This window comes from Armigeres subalbatus, chromosome 2 (genome assembly GCF_024139115.2).
Source record: "Armigeres subalbatus isolate Guangzhou_Male chromosome 2, GZ_Asu_2, whole genome shotgun sequence".
In the NCBI taxonomy this organism is placed as follows: Eukaryota; Metazoa; Arthropoda; class Insecta; order Diptera; family Culicidae; genus Armigeres; species Armigeres subalbatus.
Window position 1 is genome coordinate 89,838,753 of NC_085140.1, and position 22,206 is coordinate 89,860,958.

At 39.2% G+C, this 22,206-nt stretch overlaps 1 protein-coding gene across 1 annotated transcript in view; it reads right to left on the reverse strand.

Annotated features, from left to right (window-relative positions):
• Positions 1-4,529: 4,529 nt before the first annotated feature.
• LOC134209849 (zwei Ig domain protein zig-8-like) overlaps positions 4,530-22,206 on the reverse strand; it is a 374,125-nt gene continuing 356,448 nt past the window's right edge. The window contains exon 10 of the mRNA XM_062685871.1: positions 4,530-6,339. Within this exon, the coding sequence (XP_062541855.1) occupies positions 6,191-6,339 (149 nt within the window). The 3' untranslated portion in view covers positions 4,530-6,190. The remainder of the gene's footprint in view (positions 6,340-22,206) is intronic.

Genomic DNA, 22,206 nt, shown 5'->3' on the forward strand with positions numbered 1-22,206 from the left:
TTCTTAAGGTACTTCTCCAGGAATTCCTTCAGGAATTTTCCCGGGAGATTTTCCGCGGAAGTGTAATAGAATTCCTTCCGGACTTCACTCGGAATTTACTCGGATATCTGCCAAGAGTTCTTCCAGAAATTTCTTCGGAACAATCCGCAGGGATTTTCTTCAGCAATTCATCTGGGAATACTTTCAGGATTTCATCTGGGAATTTCTGCATTAATTACTCCTGGTATTTTTCTTGGAATTCCTTCAGATATTTTTTCGGAAATTCCTTTAGGAACTTCTCTAAGAATTATTTCAGGACTTTCATGTGGGAATTCCTCCGGAAGTGCTTGTGGGAGTTCCTCCGGGAGTTCTTCCAGGAGTTTTTCCAAGAAATTCTCCGGTAATACCTCCAGGAACTTTACAGGGAATTCCTGGACGATATTTGGCAGGAATTTCACGGGAAATGGGATTTCGGAAGTTCCTTCAGAAATATTTTTTCTCTTCCTCTAGGGTATTCCACCGGATATTCCTCTGAAGTTCCACCAGTAGTTCCTTCGGGAATTCAATCAGGCTTTCTTCCAGGAATTCCTTTAGAATTTCTTTAGGCATATATCTACAAATTCCTCCAGAAGTTCCTCGGAGAATTTCTCTGGGAGTTCTTACGGGAATTCCTCTGGGAGGTTCTTTTAAGAATTCTTCCAGGAGTTCCTTCTGGAATTCTTACGGAAGTTCCTTTGGGAGTTCATCCTAGAATTCTTACGAGAGTTCCTCCAGGATTTCCTCCGGAAATTCTTCCTGTAATTCTTCAATAAATTCCTCCAGAAGTTCCACCGGTAGCTCCTCCGAGAATTCCTCTGATAATTTCTCCGCAAATTCCTATAGAAAATCCCCCGGGAGTTCCTCCGGAAATTACTCTGGGAGTTCCTCCGGGAGTTCCTTTTCAGAGAAACACCCGGAAAAACTGCCGGTTAAACTCCCGGAGGGATTCTCGTAGAAACTGCTGGTGGATCTGCCGGAGGAATTCCCGAAGGAACTGCCGGAGGAGCTCCCGTAAGAACTCCCGGAGGAATTTCAGGAGGAACTCCTAGAAGAATTCCTAGAGGACCTCCCGGATGAACTCCCAGAGAAACTATCGGAAGAACTTCTGGAGGAATTTCCAGCTTAATTTCTGAAGAAAGCCTAAATGATTTCCTGAAAAAAAGCCTGAATAATTTCCTGGAATAGCTTCTGGTGGAACTCCCGGAGGAATTTCCGGAGAAACTCCCGGATGAATTGCTGGTGGAATTCCCGGAGGAACTATCGAAGGAATTTTCTGGAAGAATTTCTGAAGAAACTCCCGGGAGAATTTTCAAAGGAACCCCGGGGAAACTACCAGAAGCATTCTCGGAAACAAGAGAATTCATCTTATAGACAAATCTCGTGTAGCTGAAACCTTTGCTGGGGTTTGTAGCTGGACCATCATCATCATCAGAGGACCTCCCGGAGAATTCCCTGAGGAGCTCGCAGAGAAATTCTCAGAGGAGCTTCTGGTGGAAAATCTATATAAATTCCTGAAGAATCCTAAATAAATTCCAATTCTGCCGAAATTCCCGGAAGAATTTTCAGAGGAACTGCCGATAGAACTACCGGAATTATTTCTCGAAGGAAATCCTAGAGAAATTGGAAATGCCGGTGGAACTCCTGGAAGAATTCCAGGAGGAATTTTCGGAGAAACTCCTGGAGGATCTCCCAGTGGAAATCTTGAAGTTTCCACCGGAATTCTTTCAGGATTTCATTGCGAATTAATCTAGGAATTCCTCCGAAAATTCAATTCCCGGCAAAATTTATGGTGGAATTCCTGAAGACACTGCCGAATAAGTTGCTGGAGGCATTCCTAAAGAATCCCTGATAGAATTTCGGATAGAATGCCAGGAGCAATTGTCGAAGGAATTGCATATTGATTTTTCTGCCTATTTTATAATAAATATTATTTCAGAGAGGATTTGTTTAAAAATTCAGATGTATGGTTCTAGTTTTCTTAAACTTATGGAAGAATGCATAAGACAAGACTTATGGAAGAATGCAGGATTTTTATAATAATTGTTATAGCCGATTTTATATTCTTTCTGAATACTAAGTTCGTTAATATTTTTCTTACTTTATTTAAAAATATCTGATGAGCAATAATTCACGCATTTTTAAATCCATTAGTGTTTCAATCATTATTGTTTCGATTTGGTTTGGATTTGGTTTCATGTATATTAATTAATCATGTGTTTTTATAAAATTACTATAAAACTACGATTTAGAAAAAGTTGCCCCCCCCCTTCTCGAAATCCTGGCTACGCCCATGCTTTTAGCTAACATGCGGGCTTACGGCTGAACAAAAATCACAAAAATGAGAAACAAAAGTTTTTGTTCAGTAATCGCAATTGATCAAATATGTTATCATATGTTCACCAATCCCTGAACAACAAGCTAACATTTGAAATAATAATTATTGAACCATTGATATTCGTCGTTTACGTTTACGGAGAACCATCCATCGTTCACACCGCAAAAATCAGACGACTGCGGTGGGCTGGACACGTAGCGAGGATTTCGGATTTCGGTGAAAATTGTTCTCGAAAACGATCCGACGGGCACAAGAAGGCGAGGTACACAACGAACAAGGTGGATTGATCAGATGGCAGACGATTTGTGGACGCTCTGTAGACTGCGTGGCTGGCGATGTGCAGCCATGGACCGAGAGGAATGGAGAAGACTTTCATGTACTGCACAGGCCACTCCGGCCTTAGTTCGAGTAAATAAATAAAATAATTCACTCCTTCTTTCGCCTCATACCAGGCAGAAGCGTTTATTTAAAGAAAATATTTTCTTCTCTCGTCGCTTAATACCGCACTCAGAAATAATTCATACCGGATGACAAAACATTTTGAACGTGTAGTTCAGTAAAATTCAATAATTATTTCTATGATAATTTATCCTGACCGAATTTCGTCGAACGGCATTCCGCAGAATGACTTTCATTGAAAAGGTATATTCTGAGAGATGTTTTTTATATTCTACGGCATATTCTACGAAATGTCGTACCACGTGAAAAAACTCCACAATATGTTTTTCGTTTAAATGGTTTAATAAAACTGATTGGTTGTAAATTGGTTGTAAATTTTCGGCAGCACTGGATGAAGGTGATGTTTTCTTTATATCATTTTTTTTATTTTCTTCCTGCTTTGAAATCAACCTCACATCCCCGGAGAGGCAGTAAAGTAAACAACAGAACTCACATCACCCACTGCGCAGCGAAGATGAAATTTATCACAGCAAAATGTACACATTCACCCAGTGGCCCATGAAAAAAAGTCACCACGCGTTTAAATGGGCCACTCACTGTCATACGGTAAGGCCCGAACTGAGTAGCCTGTCAGAGGGACTTGTGAGTGGCTGAATGCGAAATTGAATGGTCGGTGTTGGAAATGATTTTTCGGCTGCCCCCAGTCGCACTCACCACGGCGGCGAAGAAGGCGACCGCAGATTATACTGAGATCCATGTTTTTCACTGCATTGACAGTGAAATATTTCTACCCTGAGACGTAGTAATCAAGTCTGCTTTCGAGTAGGTATTTCACTCCAAATAAATTAATTATACACCCCGGGAATAGTTATAAAGCATTCGCTGATTTTCAAACGAAATGGTCATGGTTGAGGATCAATATCTCCATTTCTAGTGATTGGATTGAGGACAATTAATGATTGTTTTTTTGTATGGCTTTATAATTTTTTTCAACTGAAACGTGCGTTTTAAGTAAACATGCATACAAAGAACAACGCGAAACAACCATTAATTAATAGTTTAGATCATTTTAGGCTGGGATGCCAAAAATGTCCTCAATCTAATCATTAGAAATCGAGATCATGATCCTCAAACATGAACATGGTGTATGAAAATCAGCGAATGCCTTAGAATTTTTTCCGTGGTGTAAATCAAGATCAGAGTAATTTTTAGAACAATAAGTAGGAACTCAAGTTCGTGTACAGTTTACTTAAATACTATAACAACTGAAATGCATCATAAATGTAGGACGTTTTGTATAACATAATGCAACTACAGTGTTGATTTGCTTTCATTGAGGGTGACAATTTATTGAAAAAAATCATGTATTCAAAAGTGCAATACTCATTCTTTGAATCATTGGATGTTCTATGAATTGTTTTATACCTTGTTATCAAGTGATAACATTTTAACAACAAAACAACGATCATACATACTTAATAATTGCATCATTTTTCAAGTTGTTCTACATAAGTCATTGTAGTTTGCTGTTTGAAAGGAACTTATTTAACCAAATTATTCAAAGCCAAATTAGATTGAAAAATGCGTTTTATCTAAGATTTAACATCTCCAGATTCATGAAACATTCAATAAGAACATCTATTTTAAATTATAAAACAAAAATAGTCAACATTATTTTCTGGAATACGGTACATTCTGGGATTTTGTTTCTTGGTGAACGTTACATTTTGCCAAACGCATTTTTGCGTTTTAGTTTCTTGGGAATTGTTTTCTAACGATTATCATAAATTATTTTTTTCTTGGATATTGGAAGATCCATGGAAATTTGAAATTTAAAGTTGAATCAATTTAACGTGGAAACTCGATCCTAATTTCTTGTGTACAAGCGAAACAATTTTCCGTGTAAAATCGAGACAATTTCTTGTGGAAATTCGAAGCTACTTCCATAAAAAGTTCGATGCATTGTCCTGTGGTTATTTGAAGCAATTTTCGTGGAATTTCGAAACGATTTGCAGTGTCGGGAAAAGTGGTGGGAAATCGAAATTCGAAGCAATCTGTGGTAGAATTGAAACAACGTCCTGTGGAAAATCGAAACAATTTTTCCTGTAGATGGACGAAACAATTTTGTATTGATTTTCTCGTGGAAATCCAAAACAGCTTCTTATGGAAATTCGACGAAAAGCAGTTTATCGTGTAAATTCAAATAGATTTTCCGCAGAAGCTCGAAGCAAGTTTCCTGTGGATATCCTAAGAAATGTAGGGCGGAATTTTGAAGCAATTTACGGTTGAGCTTCGTAATAATTTCGAGTGAAAATTCGAACCAATTGCGAATGAAAATTTTAAAACAATTTGTCATGGAAATTCAAAGCAATTTCGTGTGAAAATTTGAAAAAACTCATCGTAGATATTCAGAATATTTTCTTGTAAAAATTCGAAAGAATTTTTTATGGACACACTCCTGGTTCCTGTTTTTTTTCTGATTTCATGAGTGGAAATTTCCGGTGGCTTGACAGCTTTTAAGTATCACGTAGCTCGACCAAAAAATAACTCATGCAATGGTTTATTACCCAATTGTCTTATCTTACCAGTGCCAATAAACAAAATCAAATTCACGTCGCGAATTCCCAGATTTATCACATTTGCCTTCTACTGAGGCAATGAACCACCATATGTTTTCGATTAAATGTATTCCGAACCCACCATGCATCGTCACTCTATTTCAGCTCGTTAGCTGCCCCATTCTATTTAAGTTCCTGCTGTTCGTTCTGCTAAATCTGTTACTGTCCGTTTCCGGTTTTTCTTTGCGTCTATGTAAGTGGATGGGAGTTCTACAGTTTAGTTTCACATCTTATTTCTAGATCTTGTTTTGATTGTTTCTTGTATCTAAATTCATTTTGTTTATTTTGCTGCCTTTTCTATACTACACTGTTCGTCTACTATTTTTTTTCACTCGAAAACTGTCTCGGGCACACCTATCTCAAGCACCCGGCACTTCCTACTGTGATTTTCGTAGAGGTTTTTGCTATTTCGCTCCGAGGAAAAATCTCGCTCATAAACATTCACTCCAATTTGTACAAAGGAAGATTTTCTTATTTCAGTTAGTGGGATTGTGATTTTATCCACGAAAGCCCCTCACATCGTGCTCAGCTCCAAACTCTCACCCAATAAGCTCCACCACCGCGCGGCGGTCCACCTTCGGTGTCCGCGGCCGTCCGGGGCGGCGGCACTCCACCACCACCAGTCCCGCCAGCTCCAGCGCGGCACCGGTCCGCCCGGGCTACTATCGCTACCATCTTCGGGGAGGAGGCGTCCAACTGAAGAACATTTGGGCCACCTCCTCCAGCACCGTGACCGCGATTCGGATCGCGACGGAATGGCACGGTTTTTTCGCTGCCGCTCCTGCTGCGCTCGATTTGAGGAGCCGCCGCTGGGCCAATTTCATCTTGGGTCGTGATTGTGCCATATTTTAAACTGCTTACTCACAACAATATGCACTAAAAGTGTCACATGGAGCAATAAAATACTGGCGTGTGATAGAACCGGTCCGCCGGTCGCTGCGTTGTGCTGCATCGCGGCCGGATGTTCACCTGCGCGGGGAGAGACAGAACAAAGAAAAACGGTTACGGTATCGTGCTAAAACTTAAGAGCATATGACGCAAACTAGAGATAAATGGGATTGTATTTCAGGCTGCATCGCTGGAATGGAGATGAATGCTCTAATTCAGCTGGGATGCATTTTTATGTGTGTTATTTCGTTTTTCTAATCAGCTAGGAAGTAAGGCATACAATACTTAAGGAATCAGTGTGATTGAGTTTTCTTGCACAATGTGTATTCAGTGTAGTTGTATGTTGGTATGTAAGAGCGACAAGAGTCATGTTTAAGCAATCGTACAACGTAACGCCTGAAAGTGATGACGGTTCGAAAATTAAATGGCGTAAACGCATGTCGAAAGCTCAACGGAATAAAATGAAGAAATGTCTTGAAGGCTGGCTGAATAAGCATGAAGCTCGAATTCAAGTATTCTCGAATGATATTCCTCCAACACCGCAGTTCACAAAACGATCAAGAATTGGTGATCAGTTCAGTAGTGGTGAGAATCCGATCGCTAAGAGGACAAAAGCAAATATTAGTCCGAAAGTGCGAGCAGGACTAACCACTGCAACATCACAAGCAACCATATCAAAGAAAGAGTTCAATCTGAGTCGGGTGAAAGCGAAAAGAATTGGGAGAGGTCAAGGCCAAACTTCAAATTCTAATAAGGATCCTAATTCAGGTAGTAGCTCTTACAAGGATGTGGCGAGCATTCTTAAGGTTGGAATAATCACCAAGAACTATCCGAGACATCAAATGACTACAGAACAACTGCCGTTCAAGAAGCTTTACTTCTTGAAATAGAGAAACAGCGTCACGAGGAAGTGAAGCCCAAGTTTGCAAAATGTAGCTATAAGCAAGGTAATGTTTCCCTTGACTGCAAGGATCAGATAACAACAAAAACTAAAAGATGCAACTAGGACACTCACGCCTTGGGAAAATGCGGAACTTATTGCTATGGATGAAAAGGATATTCCCCGTCCTGATGTATTCCATGCATTCTTTCCACTGAGTGCTGATTTTAGTAATGACAGGCTGAAGGATCTCATTGAGAGCCAAAATGGTGGTTTAAGTACCAAACATGCTGAGTGGGTGCTTCACATAGACGAATGGTCTTTGTAGTACTGTCTAAAAGGAATTTCGTGCTAAACTTCCAGTTCGGAGAAACGCAGCTAAGGAAAATGAAAAGCGCTTCTCAACGTCAACCGGATAAGTTAAGCGAAGCTCATTCTTCCAAACGGGATGAATCTATGGATAGATCAAAAGTCTTAGTGGATTCAGCATCGATAAAAACGAATAAGGAGGCAGGAAAAGAAGATGGTCGGCATCCAATAATGGAAACACCAGCAAGGATACCTGCTAATACTTCTCCGAGGACAAAAGATGGGCCCATCGCTTCCCATAAAGACAAAGATGAGCGTGTAAGCCGCACCGATGAAACCTATTAAGTTTCTACAAGCAAACCTCCATCACGCAAAAGGTGCTTCTTCTGTGTTGAGTCGGAGGTTCAAAAAGGAAGTACTGGATGTGGCACTCATTCAAGAGTCATGGTCCAATACAGGAAAAGTATTAGGAATTTGTACAAAAGATCGTAAGTTGTTTTACGATGAAAAGCACAATTCACCGAGAAGTGCTATCCTAGTCGTTGATACATTAAAATACTATCCTATTAAAGAATTTGTCAAACGTGATATTGTTGCGGTTATGGTTGAGCTACCAACCACCAAGGGGAAAACTGAGGTTGTTGTAGCTTCAGCCTATTTCCCTGGTGATGCTCCTGAGGTTCCTCCTCCTGAAACCGCTTCACTTAAAGAGTACTGCAGAGCGAACAACAAACTGTTCATCATAGGGTGTGATGCTAATGCGCATCATACTGTATGGGGCAGCACGGATATCAACGATCGAGCTGAGTGTCTTTTGGAATTTCTCTCTTCTAACCACATTGGTATATGTTATATGTAATAAGGGAACTAAGGTTCTAGGGAGGTTCTAGATTTGACGCTCTGTAGTGCTGCAATTTAAAAAAAAATGTGAACTGGGAAGCGTCGGACGAAACTTCACTGTCTGATCATAAATATATTACATTTGAATGGAGTAAATGTTACTCTTCTCTACAGTCATTCAGAGTTCCAAAGAAAACAAACTGGAATGAATATGTACTACACCTTAATTCTGACTTATTTGCAAAGTGTGGAAAATCAATTCTATTGAAGAATTGAAATGTAAATGATAAAATAATCGATTCTTTTAACTTGGGCAGTCCAATTAAACAGTTGTCCACTAACAGGGAAGTGCCGTGGTGGAACTCAAAATTGGAACGACTTCGAAAAAACTCTCGGAGGATGTTCAATAAAGCTAAATTAACTTCAAATTGGAGTCAATATAAAAAATGCCTCTCTGAATACAACAAAGAAATGCGTAGATCCAAACGTCGAACTTGGGTTCAAACAAGTGAAGGAATAAATAGTGCTCCTGATGTTGCAATGTTACAAAAAAACCCTTGCAAAAGAACTATTGAACTGGGAAATCTGAAGCGCAGTGACGGAGTTTTTACAAAAAGCTCTAGCGAAACTTTAGGTTTAATCATGGAAACTCATTTTCCGGGCTTAATTGTGTATGATGCGAATGATCTCCAACCGTTTGAATCTGGAAGGTGTTCTATATCCGATAGAGCAAGGGACAGTGTGCCCGACATAGCTGATGAAATATTCACGGAATCCAGAGTGAAAGCAGCTGTTAGATCTTTCCAAACTTCAAAATGCTTCAAAACGGAGAAACAATACTAACACCGTCTCTAATTGAGATTTTTAAGGCAAGCCTGAGATTCAACTGTGTTCCAACTAGGTGAAGACCGGTAAAAGTGATGTTCATACCGAAAATAGGAAAGCGAAATCTTACACGCACTCGAAATCTTACAGACCGATTAGTCTAACACCAATTCTACTGAAGACCATGGAAAAAGTGATGATGGATTTTATAAATTCATCGTACATGGTTAATCACCCGCTATCCAACTTTCAGTTTGCTTATCAATCTGGTAGGTCGACAGTTACTGCACTACATACGTTGGTAACGAAAGTGGAGAAAAGTATCGCAGCGAAAGAAATAGCACTTTGTTCTTTCTTAGACATTGAAGGTGCTTTTGATAAGGTACACCGGGGCAAGTTGAAACGGTTTTTTCAAAGTTGAACTTTGATGTGCTGTAAAACAATCACCCTTTGATAAATTTTGAATCCGTTTGCGGTGTTTGCTAGTTCGGGCCAAAGATTATACATAAAAAATAAGCAACCTTACCAAACTTTTGTATAAATATTTTGCATACTAAAATTATTTTTTTTATATGCTCCGTTTCAACTTGCACCTCATATCGGGGTAAGTTGAAACATTGCGCCGTATACAGACATAAGCAAACTGTACCGTACCAAAAACAAAATATATGTACTCAGTGTAACACAAGATACATGAGGTTGTAAAGGTGACTATACTGCCAAGATTCGCATAAGAGTCCCATGTATAGTTTTGACGATTTTGATTATCTTTCAGAAATTAGCTTAAAATTGTCTCCTAAAACCCTGATAAAATAGTAAGCTTTGTTCTAGAAATTTGAAAATCAAATCCCACTTGGCTCATCTTGATATTTACTCGCATAAAAGTCACATTCCAGATTTTGATACTCTATACTCTTTTCTTTGAATAATACGCTTGATTAATTCGGCTGTGGCTTCTTCATAAACTTACATTAATTAACCAGCGTATCTAGACCAGCGTAGACCCTCGACTGGAGAAAGGGGGGCTGGGGAAGTGAAAGGTGGAGTTAACGAAATGATTACATGCTCTATGATTTATTTTTTGAGAGCCAGTGCTCACAGCGAGGCAAAATAATTTAAGAATCTCAAAACTAGACCGTGCAGCTTAAACATGGCCCCTTTTTCTTCTATTCTGTGGAGATTGTAGGAGGGATGCATTCACGACGGAATGGGCAGAAATTTAATAAATTAATTTTCAGAGTTTCGGACCTTTCTATTAATGTTTGTTTTCCGAATGTATTTACGGACCATATTGAATTCAGGAAACTTTAATTGCAAGGGTGACGTTTTGAATCGTTGTTTCAACTTGCCCCGCACCACGCATTTCTATTTGCCCCGATGGGTTGAAAATGCGGAGCAATATCAAACTACCAAAATACAAAAATGAAAACATATATTCTATCGATTTTTCATAATCATTATGTTCATTCAACATTGAATGATTACCTACCGTGAAAATTTGATGAAAAAACACTTCCAAACATCATTTTGGGACCTGTTTCATTGGCACGTCAAAAAGTTGGTTCGAATTTTGCAAAGGGTGAAAAATAAACAATGGCAGGGATTGCTTTTAGTAGCTGGAATCTTCCGGGAATGGCAGTCAGGGCATTCGGCATTCGGTCATTGCTGATCTAAATTACAGCTTCCGTTTCAACTTACCCCGCATTGCAACTTGCCCCGGTGTACCTTAATGCTTCCTATTCCTCTATGGCTCGAACAATGGAAAATAAAAACTTTGACATAAGCGTCATTAACTGGATTCACTCGATGCTCCAACAAAGGGAAATCACCTCAGAGCTAGGAAACTCGTCTATGACAGTGAGGGCAACAAAAGGATGCCCTCAGGGCGGAGTCCTTTCGCCACTTTTGTGGTCTCTGGTTGTAAACAATCTTCTGAGAAGCAGGAAAGTTTCGTAGAGGAAAGAGTTTCGAGGTAGTTGGCTTCGCGGATGACGTTGTCATCATAGTGAGAGGAAAATTTGACGCTATTGTCACCGAAAGAATGCAACAAGGGCTTAAAGTATACCAGTAACTGGTGTTTTCAGGAAGGTCTTAACATAAACCCGTCTAAAGTTGTAATTGTCCCTTTCACTAGAAGAAGGAAGGTCAATTTGAAACCTTTAATGCTTGGTGGCGGACAACTTCAGTTTAGTGAACAAGTAAAATATTTAGATATTTAAATGTTTTGGATGCCAAACTGAACTGGAATGCTCATCTAGAGACCGTGATTGGGAAGGCAACCAGTGCTTTATGGCTATGTTCCAGGACTATCGGAAAAAGTGGGGTTGAAACCTAAAATGGTCATGTAGATTTACACAGCAGTGATCCGTGCAAAATTTACGTATGCTTCGCTAGTGTGATGTCCGAAAACAAAAGAGGCAAACGCACAAAGGAAGCTGGCAAAACTCCAACGTCTAGCTTCGATTGCTATTACAGGAACGATGCGAAGCACTCTAACGAAGGCTTTGAACGCCATTTTAAATTTGCTTCCTCTGCATGAATACGTGCAGCTGGAAGCTGAGAAAGGTTCGCTAAGGCTTGAACGATTTAACAAGTTCAAGGCAGGTGATCTTGTCCATCACTTAAATGTGTCCCAGCCCTTCCAAAAAAGACCAGAAATGAGTATGATTGGAGACTGGATGAAACCTGAAAGTTAACCATGATATTCCCTACAAGACGCGTGAAACATCGAGATAGGAATGGGAAGACGGGGGTCCTATGGTTCGCTAAGGCTCTATCAAATTCTTTACAGATGGATCGAAAATTGTAACGCAAACGGGAGCAGGAATCTTTGGTCCTGGAATTAATCGTTCAGTGGCAATGGGACATTACACAACGGTCTCCCAGGCGGAGATCTTTGATATATTGAAATGTGCGAATATTTGCATAGCTAGGAAGTACCGACAAGCAAACATTTGTATTTTTTGTGATAGTCAAGCAGCGCTTAAAGCGCTGTTTACTGATAAAGTCCAAGCTTGTCTTCGAGTGCATTCTGTCACTACGAACATTATGTCAAAAGAATGCAGTACATTTGTACTGGGTTCCAGGGCATTGTGGTATTGATGGCAATGAAAAATCAGACGAACTGGCAAAACAAGGTTCCAATTTACAGTTTATTGGCCCAGAGCCTTTCTGTGGAGTATCGTTTTGTACGATAAAAATTGAACTCAAAAGATGGGAAGAACAAAGGGTGATGACAAGCTGGATGGCCGTCACAACATGTGTTCAATCAAAAAGATTTATTGTGCCTAACGCCTTAATTACTAGAAGGCTACTTGAACTAAACAAATGTGCTCTAAGTACATTCACGGACGTAGTAACTGGGCACTATCCTAGTAGATATCATTTAAAAAATATAGGCCTGGTCCAAAGTGATATATGTCGTTTCTGTAACATGGAACGTTAAACATCGGTGCATCTGTTTTGCAATTTCGTTGCATTATATAAGGTCCAAATTCTTAAATGGTGCATACATGCAACCGGAAGAGGTTTGGACCACAAATCCCAAAAGGGTGGTTGGTTTTATCAAAGCCATCTCACCTGACTGGGAGAAGACGCGTCATAATGCCTAGTTGGTTATCATCAATTGATTTTCCAGCCTGTTTGACGCGAAATATTAAATAGGAGCTCACCACAAAAGTTCAATTAGTGGACGCAGTGGTTTCTCGCCTCAACAAAAAAAAACCCTTTCATGATTACCATTTTTGATAAATGTCTAAGTAATGCCTAATAGTTGATTGCGAATGCATAACAATGGTTCGAACTGCCCTTATGTGGGAATTCATCGGTCAGGGACATGACTGAAACTTCATGGAAATTGAACACTTGCACAGTGTAACTAAGACAAGTTACCATTTTTAAGCTGAGTATATCAACGCAACGCTAAGCTAAGAAAGGCCCCGTCGTCAATGACAAACGGGATCTGGAATGCCAGTACTATCATGGAAATCGCTAATCCATTTCAATCCCAGTTTAGCCGTGTGTTCTTCAATGTAGTAAAACCTCCTGCCCAAAGCATGAAAATTTTTGTTCCGAATTGTGCACAACGCAAATATCAACTGCTAAAGAAGTTTTGGCTCAAATACGAGTCTTTATTTTGGATTCGGATCTCATACTGCATACATCTAAAACTCATGCACTCCATTTAATCGGAAGCCAATAACCAGTCCTCCCAACGAATTAATTCTCATTTCAAGGGTGCCAAATTGGTCTTCCATTCAACACCTCAGTCAGTTTATCTAACCATACATTTTTTTTTCTCACCACCTTCGTCACAGTTCAGCAACCGGGGTCCATATACCGACCGAAACAAGAACCCATTTTTCCCATTTTAGTGCCAATAAAAGGCCGTAAATTTTTTAACCAACCAATAATTCAACATTTCGACAAACTAGAGCGGCGAAAAGTGCCTCTACTCGTATGTTTTTAGGCAAATGGCGAACGAGATGCGGCAACGATTGGAGTGCCGAGTTGAATGCCATTTTGGATTGAAATACGACAGCAGTTGGACCCCCGGCCCCTTCCTGGTCCCGTGGGCGCGGGTTTTATTTCTCCGGTCGGGCTAACTGGCTGGTTGTTTCGCTTTTTGGGGTGCAGGCAAAATAAATACATAAAGGAAAACAATCTAAATAACTTTTCTGTCAGATCAGTTTTCCTCATTGCGAGCGAGCGGAAAAATAAAACGGTTCACGTGAGAGCACGAAATGGTTTCTGATAAGAAAAAAAAAACAAACTTTCCAACCGGACGGACCTACAGTGGAGGCAAGCCGGGTAGAATCTTGATAATTTTAATTACTTTCAGTGACTTTTGGGGTACGTCCATAAGGTGCGTTATATTTTTTGGGAGGGCAGCAGGGATGGGGATTGATTAGAGAAGTGGATATTTATGTTTGTTGGGAATGACAATGAAGGGGCCGTCGAAAAAAGTTTTTTATTTCCGTGACGTAATTGAGGATCCATCAAAATGTATGTTTTACTTTTCCGTGCACCAAGGTAACATTCCTAGAATTTCTTGGCACCAATTTATCTCTGAATCGATCGTAATAACGCTTCCTTGGTAAGCACTGTTACGATCAGTCCTTCCTCTCAGAGCCAATCTATTTTGTGATTGACGCATTAATTAACATTTTGACTCTTTTATACATCACCTTTTAAGCACATCTACGACTCAAATGCTGTAGCTGCTCGATTGACGAGAATGAGTTTTCAAATGGCTGTTTTTTTTGCGCATTCAATAACTGTCAATATATACTTAGATACGATAGAATTTGGTAGACACGTAGTATATGAATGTAGACACGCGGCATTGATCAATTCAACGCATTCATGGAAAAAGATCCATTGTTTTCTGAATAGATCAACTAGAACGTCGGTGGATCCTGCCTTATTTTAAGGACAAGCCTCTCGGAATCCAAACTAATTTCACTCGCGTTTTCGAGGGCACTCCACTCGACTCGGGAGCAACGCACAACTGTCATTTTTGGATAGTTTTGGATTGCGGGAGGCTTGTTTTCAAAGGCTCCCCCAGACATACGGTATTTCATAGCCGCGATTCTATCACTGCATGCAATGCTGCATTTACGTTTTCATACCAACGGCGACAAAATCGTAGTTGACAAGCGATAGAATCGCACCGCATAACCTTAAAGCTTTCTTTCCACATTTAACTTTATATGGCTCTACGATAACGTTCCAGCAGCTTAAGAGATCCCTTATCGTTTCTTCGAGAATATTTGCATATACGATCGATGACCAAATTGGAAATCGAATCTACTCGACTACACGTGTAGGATACCTATAATGGTTTCGCGTTAAGCACGAGTTTTACTCTGCTTCCTGCCACTGTTGAAGGATGCGTTTTCCGGTAGCTCCAAACATACACCAGCACACACACACACACTCGTCTCTTGGGAGATTTCTGGTGCCATCGATGACGACGAATGCGCGACGCTATTTGGCTGGAACAATGCGAACCAGTTGGATAGCAATTTATTCTCATGACAATTTCAGGTCGTCTTGCTGGTGAAAAACACGGTAGAGGGACGAAAAAACGCATAAATCATCCGGGAAGTTCGCGATTGACTTCGCCAAAAAGGATAACATGAAGTCTTATATGTTTGTTATCATATGGTGGAAAGATCGTTGCTTGTTTTTAGTTTTATTCATAATTGGATTTTTAATTGGAAAATGAAAAAAAAAACTAAATATCGAAATATGGGATTGACTATAAGGTTGTCCTCTGCAAAGCTGAATGACGGCTCCTCATTTTGAGAATGAAGTTTGCACTGCATAAATGGGCCTTGCAGAATGCATATGGTTTTTTGAATTTTATTTGGCACGTACATTTGTTGTGAAAACGGAATTTAATTCACTAAAGTACGTATTTTCATGGAAATTTGGTTTCCCTGCTCTGCAAAACTGAATTTCGGCTCATCACTTTGAAAATAAATTTTGCATTTCATAGAATGAGCCTTTTAGAATGCATATCCAGTATTTTGCACTTGATAATGGCGCCCTTGAGAGTTCCTTTTTGACATTCAGAAGGTAGGAAATATTTACTTATTTTAATCATTGTAGGCTTTGATTCTTCGAAAATATTGACACTCATAGGCACTCAAACAAACGTCTAATATTTTCCGAAACAACTTTATAATTTTCTCACCTAAATTTATCCTAATACAGTCGCCTCTCAACATCTCGATATTGAAGGGACCATCGAAATAAGGGGAGATCGAGGAATGGAAGGAAAATTGAAATGGGTACTAGATCGAAAAAAGCTCGTTGCTATGAAAAACGGCAACAAAACGAATGTCATCTCTTGTGTTTGATACATTTGTTATTTATGATCTAGTAACCTAAAAATTTGAATATAACGACTTAGGAAGAGATAATCCTAAACAAAATAAGATTAGAACACATCTAGATAGAGAGATATCGAAATATGGAGGTTATCGAGATTTAGAAAGCCCAAATGTATGAAGATTGAAGGGACCGAGGAAACCATCGACATAGGGAGAGAAATTGAGATATAGAACATCGAGATGTAGAGAGTCGACTGTACTCCAATTCTTTTTCCAGAAACTCAAGCAATACTTATTTAAGCGAATCGTTGCAATGGATTCGTGACACTCTGACTTCGGTCTTTCAATTTGGTTGGAAGTTAAAATTCTTGGACAAAAAATCTTAGGGGAACTGTACCGGTTTTGGCCATGTTCCTAATTTGACCAATTTTGCGAATAACTCCAATAATAAAGCAATTTGCAAGGGTTTTATTAGTTCCAACAAGAGATATATCCCTCATGCTTCAACGCTGCTTTCAACTGATCGATTATTTTGGAAAAATATGTATTTTTCAGGGTTGGCCAAAATAGGCACTAAGTTGGCCAAAACCGGTGCACTTCCCCTATCTATGTTTAATTTAATCTACATATTTCAGGGTTGCTGAACGTCCGCTGGCTAAGGTAATGATTGAAAAATATGAAAGCTTAGCATAGAAAGGATGACTTATAATTCAATCCGAAAATATAAACAATTTTTTGAACACGTGAAGATCTAACTGGAATCGTACTTTATTTCGTTTACGCCTTTATTATACAGATGCATTTTTTTCTTTGTGTTTTAAATTTAATTTCTAGCAAATGAGCTTTTTCCATCATAAGAAACTAAAAGATACTAGTCACCAAGGCCGCATTTAGCTTGGAAGGGAGCCACGGGACTAACGGTTTTTTCTCTCGAGGGCTCTGATTGAGCAAAAAAGGTTTATTTTTGTACATAAAGTTTTGTGGGAGCCCGAGCCCGAGCCATGAGCCCCCGGACTCCACCTTTCTCCCCAAAAGTTGGCCCTACCAATCATCATCAAACGATTTACTGATAACTTCTAAATCGTTAAAGCAACCCGACTAGAAGAGCATAACTAAAACTTAACACAATTTTAACATATTGTGATCTTTATAACTTATTTTGATACAATTTTGTTCTTAGTTGCCATTTTTCAGTTTCAGTTCTTTCAAATGTTGTAACAGGATTTTAACATAATAAGATTTAAAAAATGCTTAATACCGAATTTCCCAACAGTAGGCAATTAAAATAGATGTAGCAAAGTCTCCTGCCATAGATATCACAAACGCTGATATAATTTGGAAAAGTTGTCTAATTTGTAATGTTCTTAGTTTCAAGCTCTTGAAAAACATTTTTGTTCAGAAAAAAAAACTAATATTTCTGAATGTTGATCACAATCTGGAGACCTATCACGACCTGTAACTGCACAGTAACCAATATATTTTGTAACTGATTCTGTTATAAATTTCTAACAAAACATGTTATTTTTATGATGAAATTCTAACAAAATACGATAGTTTTTTGTTTCGAGTAATGTAATTTTTGATAGAAATTTAGATATTTTAACAACATCCTGCACCATATTTCTAACAAATTTTGTTATAAAAATATTGTATAACATAATAACATATGATGATATAATTATGATATGACCTTCTACATGCTACATCTATTTTAATTGCCTACTGTTGGGCAATTCGGTGTTAACCTTCCGGGACTCGCTTGGTCCTGGACCGCTCACGCAGTCCCGCTTCTGTTGTGAACGAGAAGCGTGCTTTTTTTGAAGGTGTTGTACTTTTTACAACGGCGCGAGTCCCCGAAGGTTAAGCATTTTTTAGATTATATTATGATAAAATCCTGTTACAACATTTGAAACACAATAGTTACTAAGAACAAAATTGTTATAAATATCAGAATATGTTAAAATTGTGTTCAGTTTTTGTTATGCTCTTCAAGTCGGGAAGATCTTGATCTCGCTGGTTTGGCGTAGAATATTTTCCAAAAACAAGGAGCACATAACGAACACATTGATTTCTAACAGTGCCTATGAGTGCTAATATTTTCTATGAATTTAAGCCTACATTGATCAAAAAATGTAAATATGTGGAGAACCGAATGTAACGATAGACGATAGACTTTAGTGAGTAGTTAGTTCTGTGTTTATATGTTGAATGCTAATACATGTTTTAGCGACCCTTGAGAATGGCCAAAACCAATCGGCCGAAACCTCGGTAACATAAACAAAAATCGTTCTTATATCACAGACTGAGAAAATCAAAATTTGAATAAGTAAGGCAAATCCAGTCGGTAACACCATAACGCCATTACAAATTCTAAATCTGGAAATTCCTTTAGGAATTCCTCTGGAAATTCCTCCAAAAATTCCTTCGAAAATTCTTCTTAAAAATTCTTCCAGGAATTGCTCCGGGAATTCCTCCGAAAACTCTTCCAGAAATTCCTTTAGGAATCCCTCTGCAAATTCTTTCAGGAATTCCTCTAGAAATTCTTTTAGGAATTCCTCTGAAAATTCCTTTAGGAATTCCGCTGGAAATTCCTTCAGGAAACTTTTTCGGAAATTTTTCTGGAAATTGCTCCGGATATTCCTACAGGAGTTCTACTGGAAATTGTTCCGTGGATTACTCCGGAAATTCTTTCAGGGATTCCTCTGGAAATTCCTTTAGAAATTCCTCTGGAAATTCCTTTAGGAATTCCTCTGGATATTCCTTCAGGAATTCTTCCGAAAATTCTTCTGGAAATTACTCCGGATATTCCTTCAGGAGTTCTACTGGAAATTCCTTCAAAAATTTCTTCGAAAATTCTTCCTAAAAATTCTCCAGGAATTTCTCCGAGAATTCCTCCTGGAATTGCGTCTGGAATTCCTCCGAATTTTTTTTCACAGGTTCTTCTGGAAATTCCTTTAAGAATTTCTCTAGAAATTCCTTTAGGATTCCTTTAGCAATCCCTCCGGAAATTCCTTTAATGAATTCCTCCGGAAGTTCATTCAGGATTTCTTCCAGAATTTCCTTCGCAAATTCCTCCAGGAATTCTTCCGGAAATTTCTACAAGAATTTTCCCGATAATGCTACCAGTGATTCCGTCAGGATTCATGCAATAATTCCTCCGGAAATTTCTTAAGGAATTCCTCCGGTAATTTTCTCAGGAATTCATTCGAGAATTGAAGACAGGATCACCGCCTTCAACCGAAGGTCGTACAGACTGAATTCTTATGACCTACTATTAGATAATGGAGCAGATATTCATAGAACATCCAGTAGACCAGTGAAGAATTTTCTGCTTTATAAAAAGTTCTCTCCCTACTAGGGCGGTGTGGAATCTCGGTGTATTAGGTGGGATCACAAAAATGACTTTTCTTCCTGTTTCGTTATAAGTGCAGGAATGTTGAAATGTAATATGCTACAGCGGGAATCGAATTTTGTTGACAATATTGCCAGCTGTTGAGAATGCCCTCTCTGGTTCAATCAAAGTTGGACGTCGAAAATCAGTCTCAAGTACTTGCCCTTAAACTCTTTAGATTCATAGCAGGAGAATTATTTACGAATTGATTGCAAGAATCCTGGCGTCAACTGCTCTGCTGCAGTCTCTTTACGAGTTGTTCTCCGATAAACCAGAAAAATCGTCCATAGAGGTATCTTCTATGCACCGGTCGTCAGGTGTGGTCGTTGCCTATGCATTCTGCACTGATGCACGAATGATTAGACGCTTCAAGAACTCACGAGAGGAGCCGGCCAAGGGCCGAAAATCTCGTTAATAAAGATAAATAATAATAATAACGCTTCAAGATCTCGTCCACTTGGTTAATCAAAGATGGATGTCTTGAAGAAAATGTCAAAATCATGTCTGATTAATTATTTTTCGGCAGGATAGTTCAGAAAAGCAAACAAATCAGCGTATCATCTCTAGGATTCGTTTTTTGAGAGCACCGCAACCGGCGGTAGCTTCTGCGGCTATCTTCTATCAAAGATTTTTAAGTACAAGATAGCCCACTCTTCATTCTTATATATAAAAATGAAATGGTATGTGTTCGTATCCGCATAACTCGAAAACGGCTGGATGGATTTTTTTCATTTCTTCAGCAGAAACATTCGTTATTGTTTCCGACGGGTTTATATGATATTTCCTTATGCGAAAATCACGGGTAAGATGGAGTAAATCGTGAAAAACTAAAATTAAGAATCGTATGGAAACTTTGCATGGGCAGTTCACAACGCGCATTTTCGCCTACTATGCAGGACAACGTCTGCCGGGTCAACTAGTATCTTATACATGCCACTGGTGAACAATTTTTATTGATGGCAGCGCAGCCTGGTGCTGAAAAGTCGGACCATTTCAGTAAAAATGATCAAGTTGCCTATGATTTTAATTGTTATTGAAATGTCACTGTTCCCTCGTAAACTCAATTGAGCTGTTGTGATGGTAGACATTAAAATCCTCAATCATCAAGAACGGGCTTGTTAGTGGGAACAGCTCCTCCGATTTCGGGTTGTACCCACTTGTAAAAAGGAACAAAAGAAGTAAGCGTGCAATACCTAAGTCAATAACGAGTTTCGTGAGACTCTGAAGACCCCGGAAGAGCATAGGTAGGTGCCCCTGAAACCGCTGACAATATGGTGTCGTTCCAAATATTGTGAACTACTTGCTTGTTCCACAGATTATCTGTACTGATGCTCTTTGTGCCAGACGAACGCCTCGCCCGGAAAGGAATGATAGAAACCTTCGATACGAGGGCCTGGTAAGATCTTGAGGCCTCACTCCCGCTTGATAGCATCCAAGAACTGTTAAGTCCAGATCCGGAAGCACACATGCGGAACGTTGGGCGAAGATGGAGTTAAAAAGGATGTATGCCACAACAGATCCCGACGAACACATCGAGTTCGCCATTTGATTAATTAATATTGTAAAGAAAGAATAAATATTTAAGATTAATCTGATAATTTTCATATTATCTGGAGATATCCATTAACATCTTCTACGTTTAGAGTATTTGAGAGTATCTGTTATATATTCATCAGACGCAAGTCCAAACTGATCGTTGGACAGCTGCTCCATGAGCTGACTAAATAGCTATTACAAAAAAATCATGCTCGCTAGTATCAAATATTCGTATATGAGCTCGATTAGGATTTTGATAAAGCCTGTCGAGATGATGACCGGATTTTTTGTTAGTTGGGAAGAGGAATCCGAAGTACTCACGGTGGCTTGAGAGGATTGGGAGGATGACATGACGTTTAACGTTTTGTTTTCTTTCATTTGTTTTGGACGCAACGATGTGCTTCTATGTGCGTATACGCGTCGATATAGAAGCAATGATGCGCCTTCAAGCGTGGCTGTGATTTGATAGTTCGACCGCCATCCGTTGGAGCGCTTTTGTCGCGTTCGCCTGTTTTTAGCAAGAGTGGGCTATATTGTTAATATATAATATTTGCTTCTATCTTCTTCTTATATATAAAAATGAAATGGTCTGTGTTCGTATCCGCATTACTCGAAAACGGCTCGATGGATTTTCTTCATTCCTTCAGCAGTTACGTTCATTATAGTTTCCGACGGGTTTATATGATATTTTCTCACGCATAAATCACGAGTAAAGTTGTTTAGATCGTGAAAAACTAAAATTAAGAATCGTATGGAGAATTCGCTTGGGCAGTGCACAATGCGCATTTTCGCCTACTATGCAGGACAACGTCTGCCGGGTCGACTAGTCTATATAATAAAAATGAGTTGAGATTTCCTTCCTGACGATTTAACTCGCGAACGGGTTGACCGATTTGCAAGATTTTTTCCCTAATCGATTCGTTTTGGGATCCGCAAGGTTTGTACATACAAAAAGTTGGTGAATTTAACGGGGAAATGTAAAAAATCATTAGAATACAATTTTGGGTCAGCTGTTGAGGAAAACAAAACAAACGCACCGACATTGATCTAGAGAGCGGTGCTGCGAATAAGTTCATTGTGACATTTGCAACACCCGGGCAAAGCTGGGTATTTTCCGCTAGTACTTGATAATTGCCACGTCGGCAGAGTAGTTCCACAGCAGCTTAAACAGGTTCGAGGGCTTGAATTATTTCACCTACCGTAAACAAAAATCATAATCACAGAAGGTAAGTTTGGATTTCAGCTTCAAATTGATCAAAGTTTTTGGAACGGCCTCCTGAAACTCGTAGAACCGTTCGAGCATGGGTGACATGCTATTCTAGCGTGGC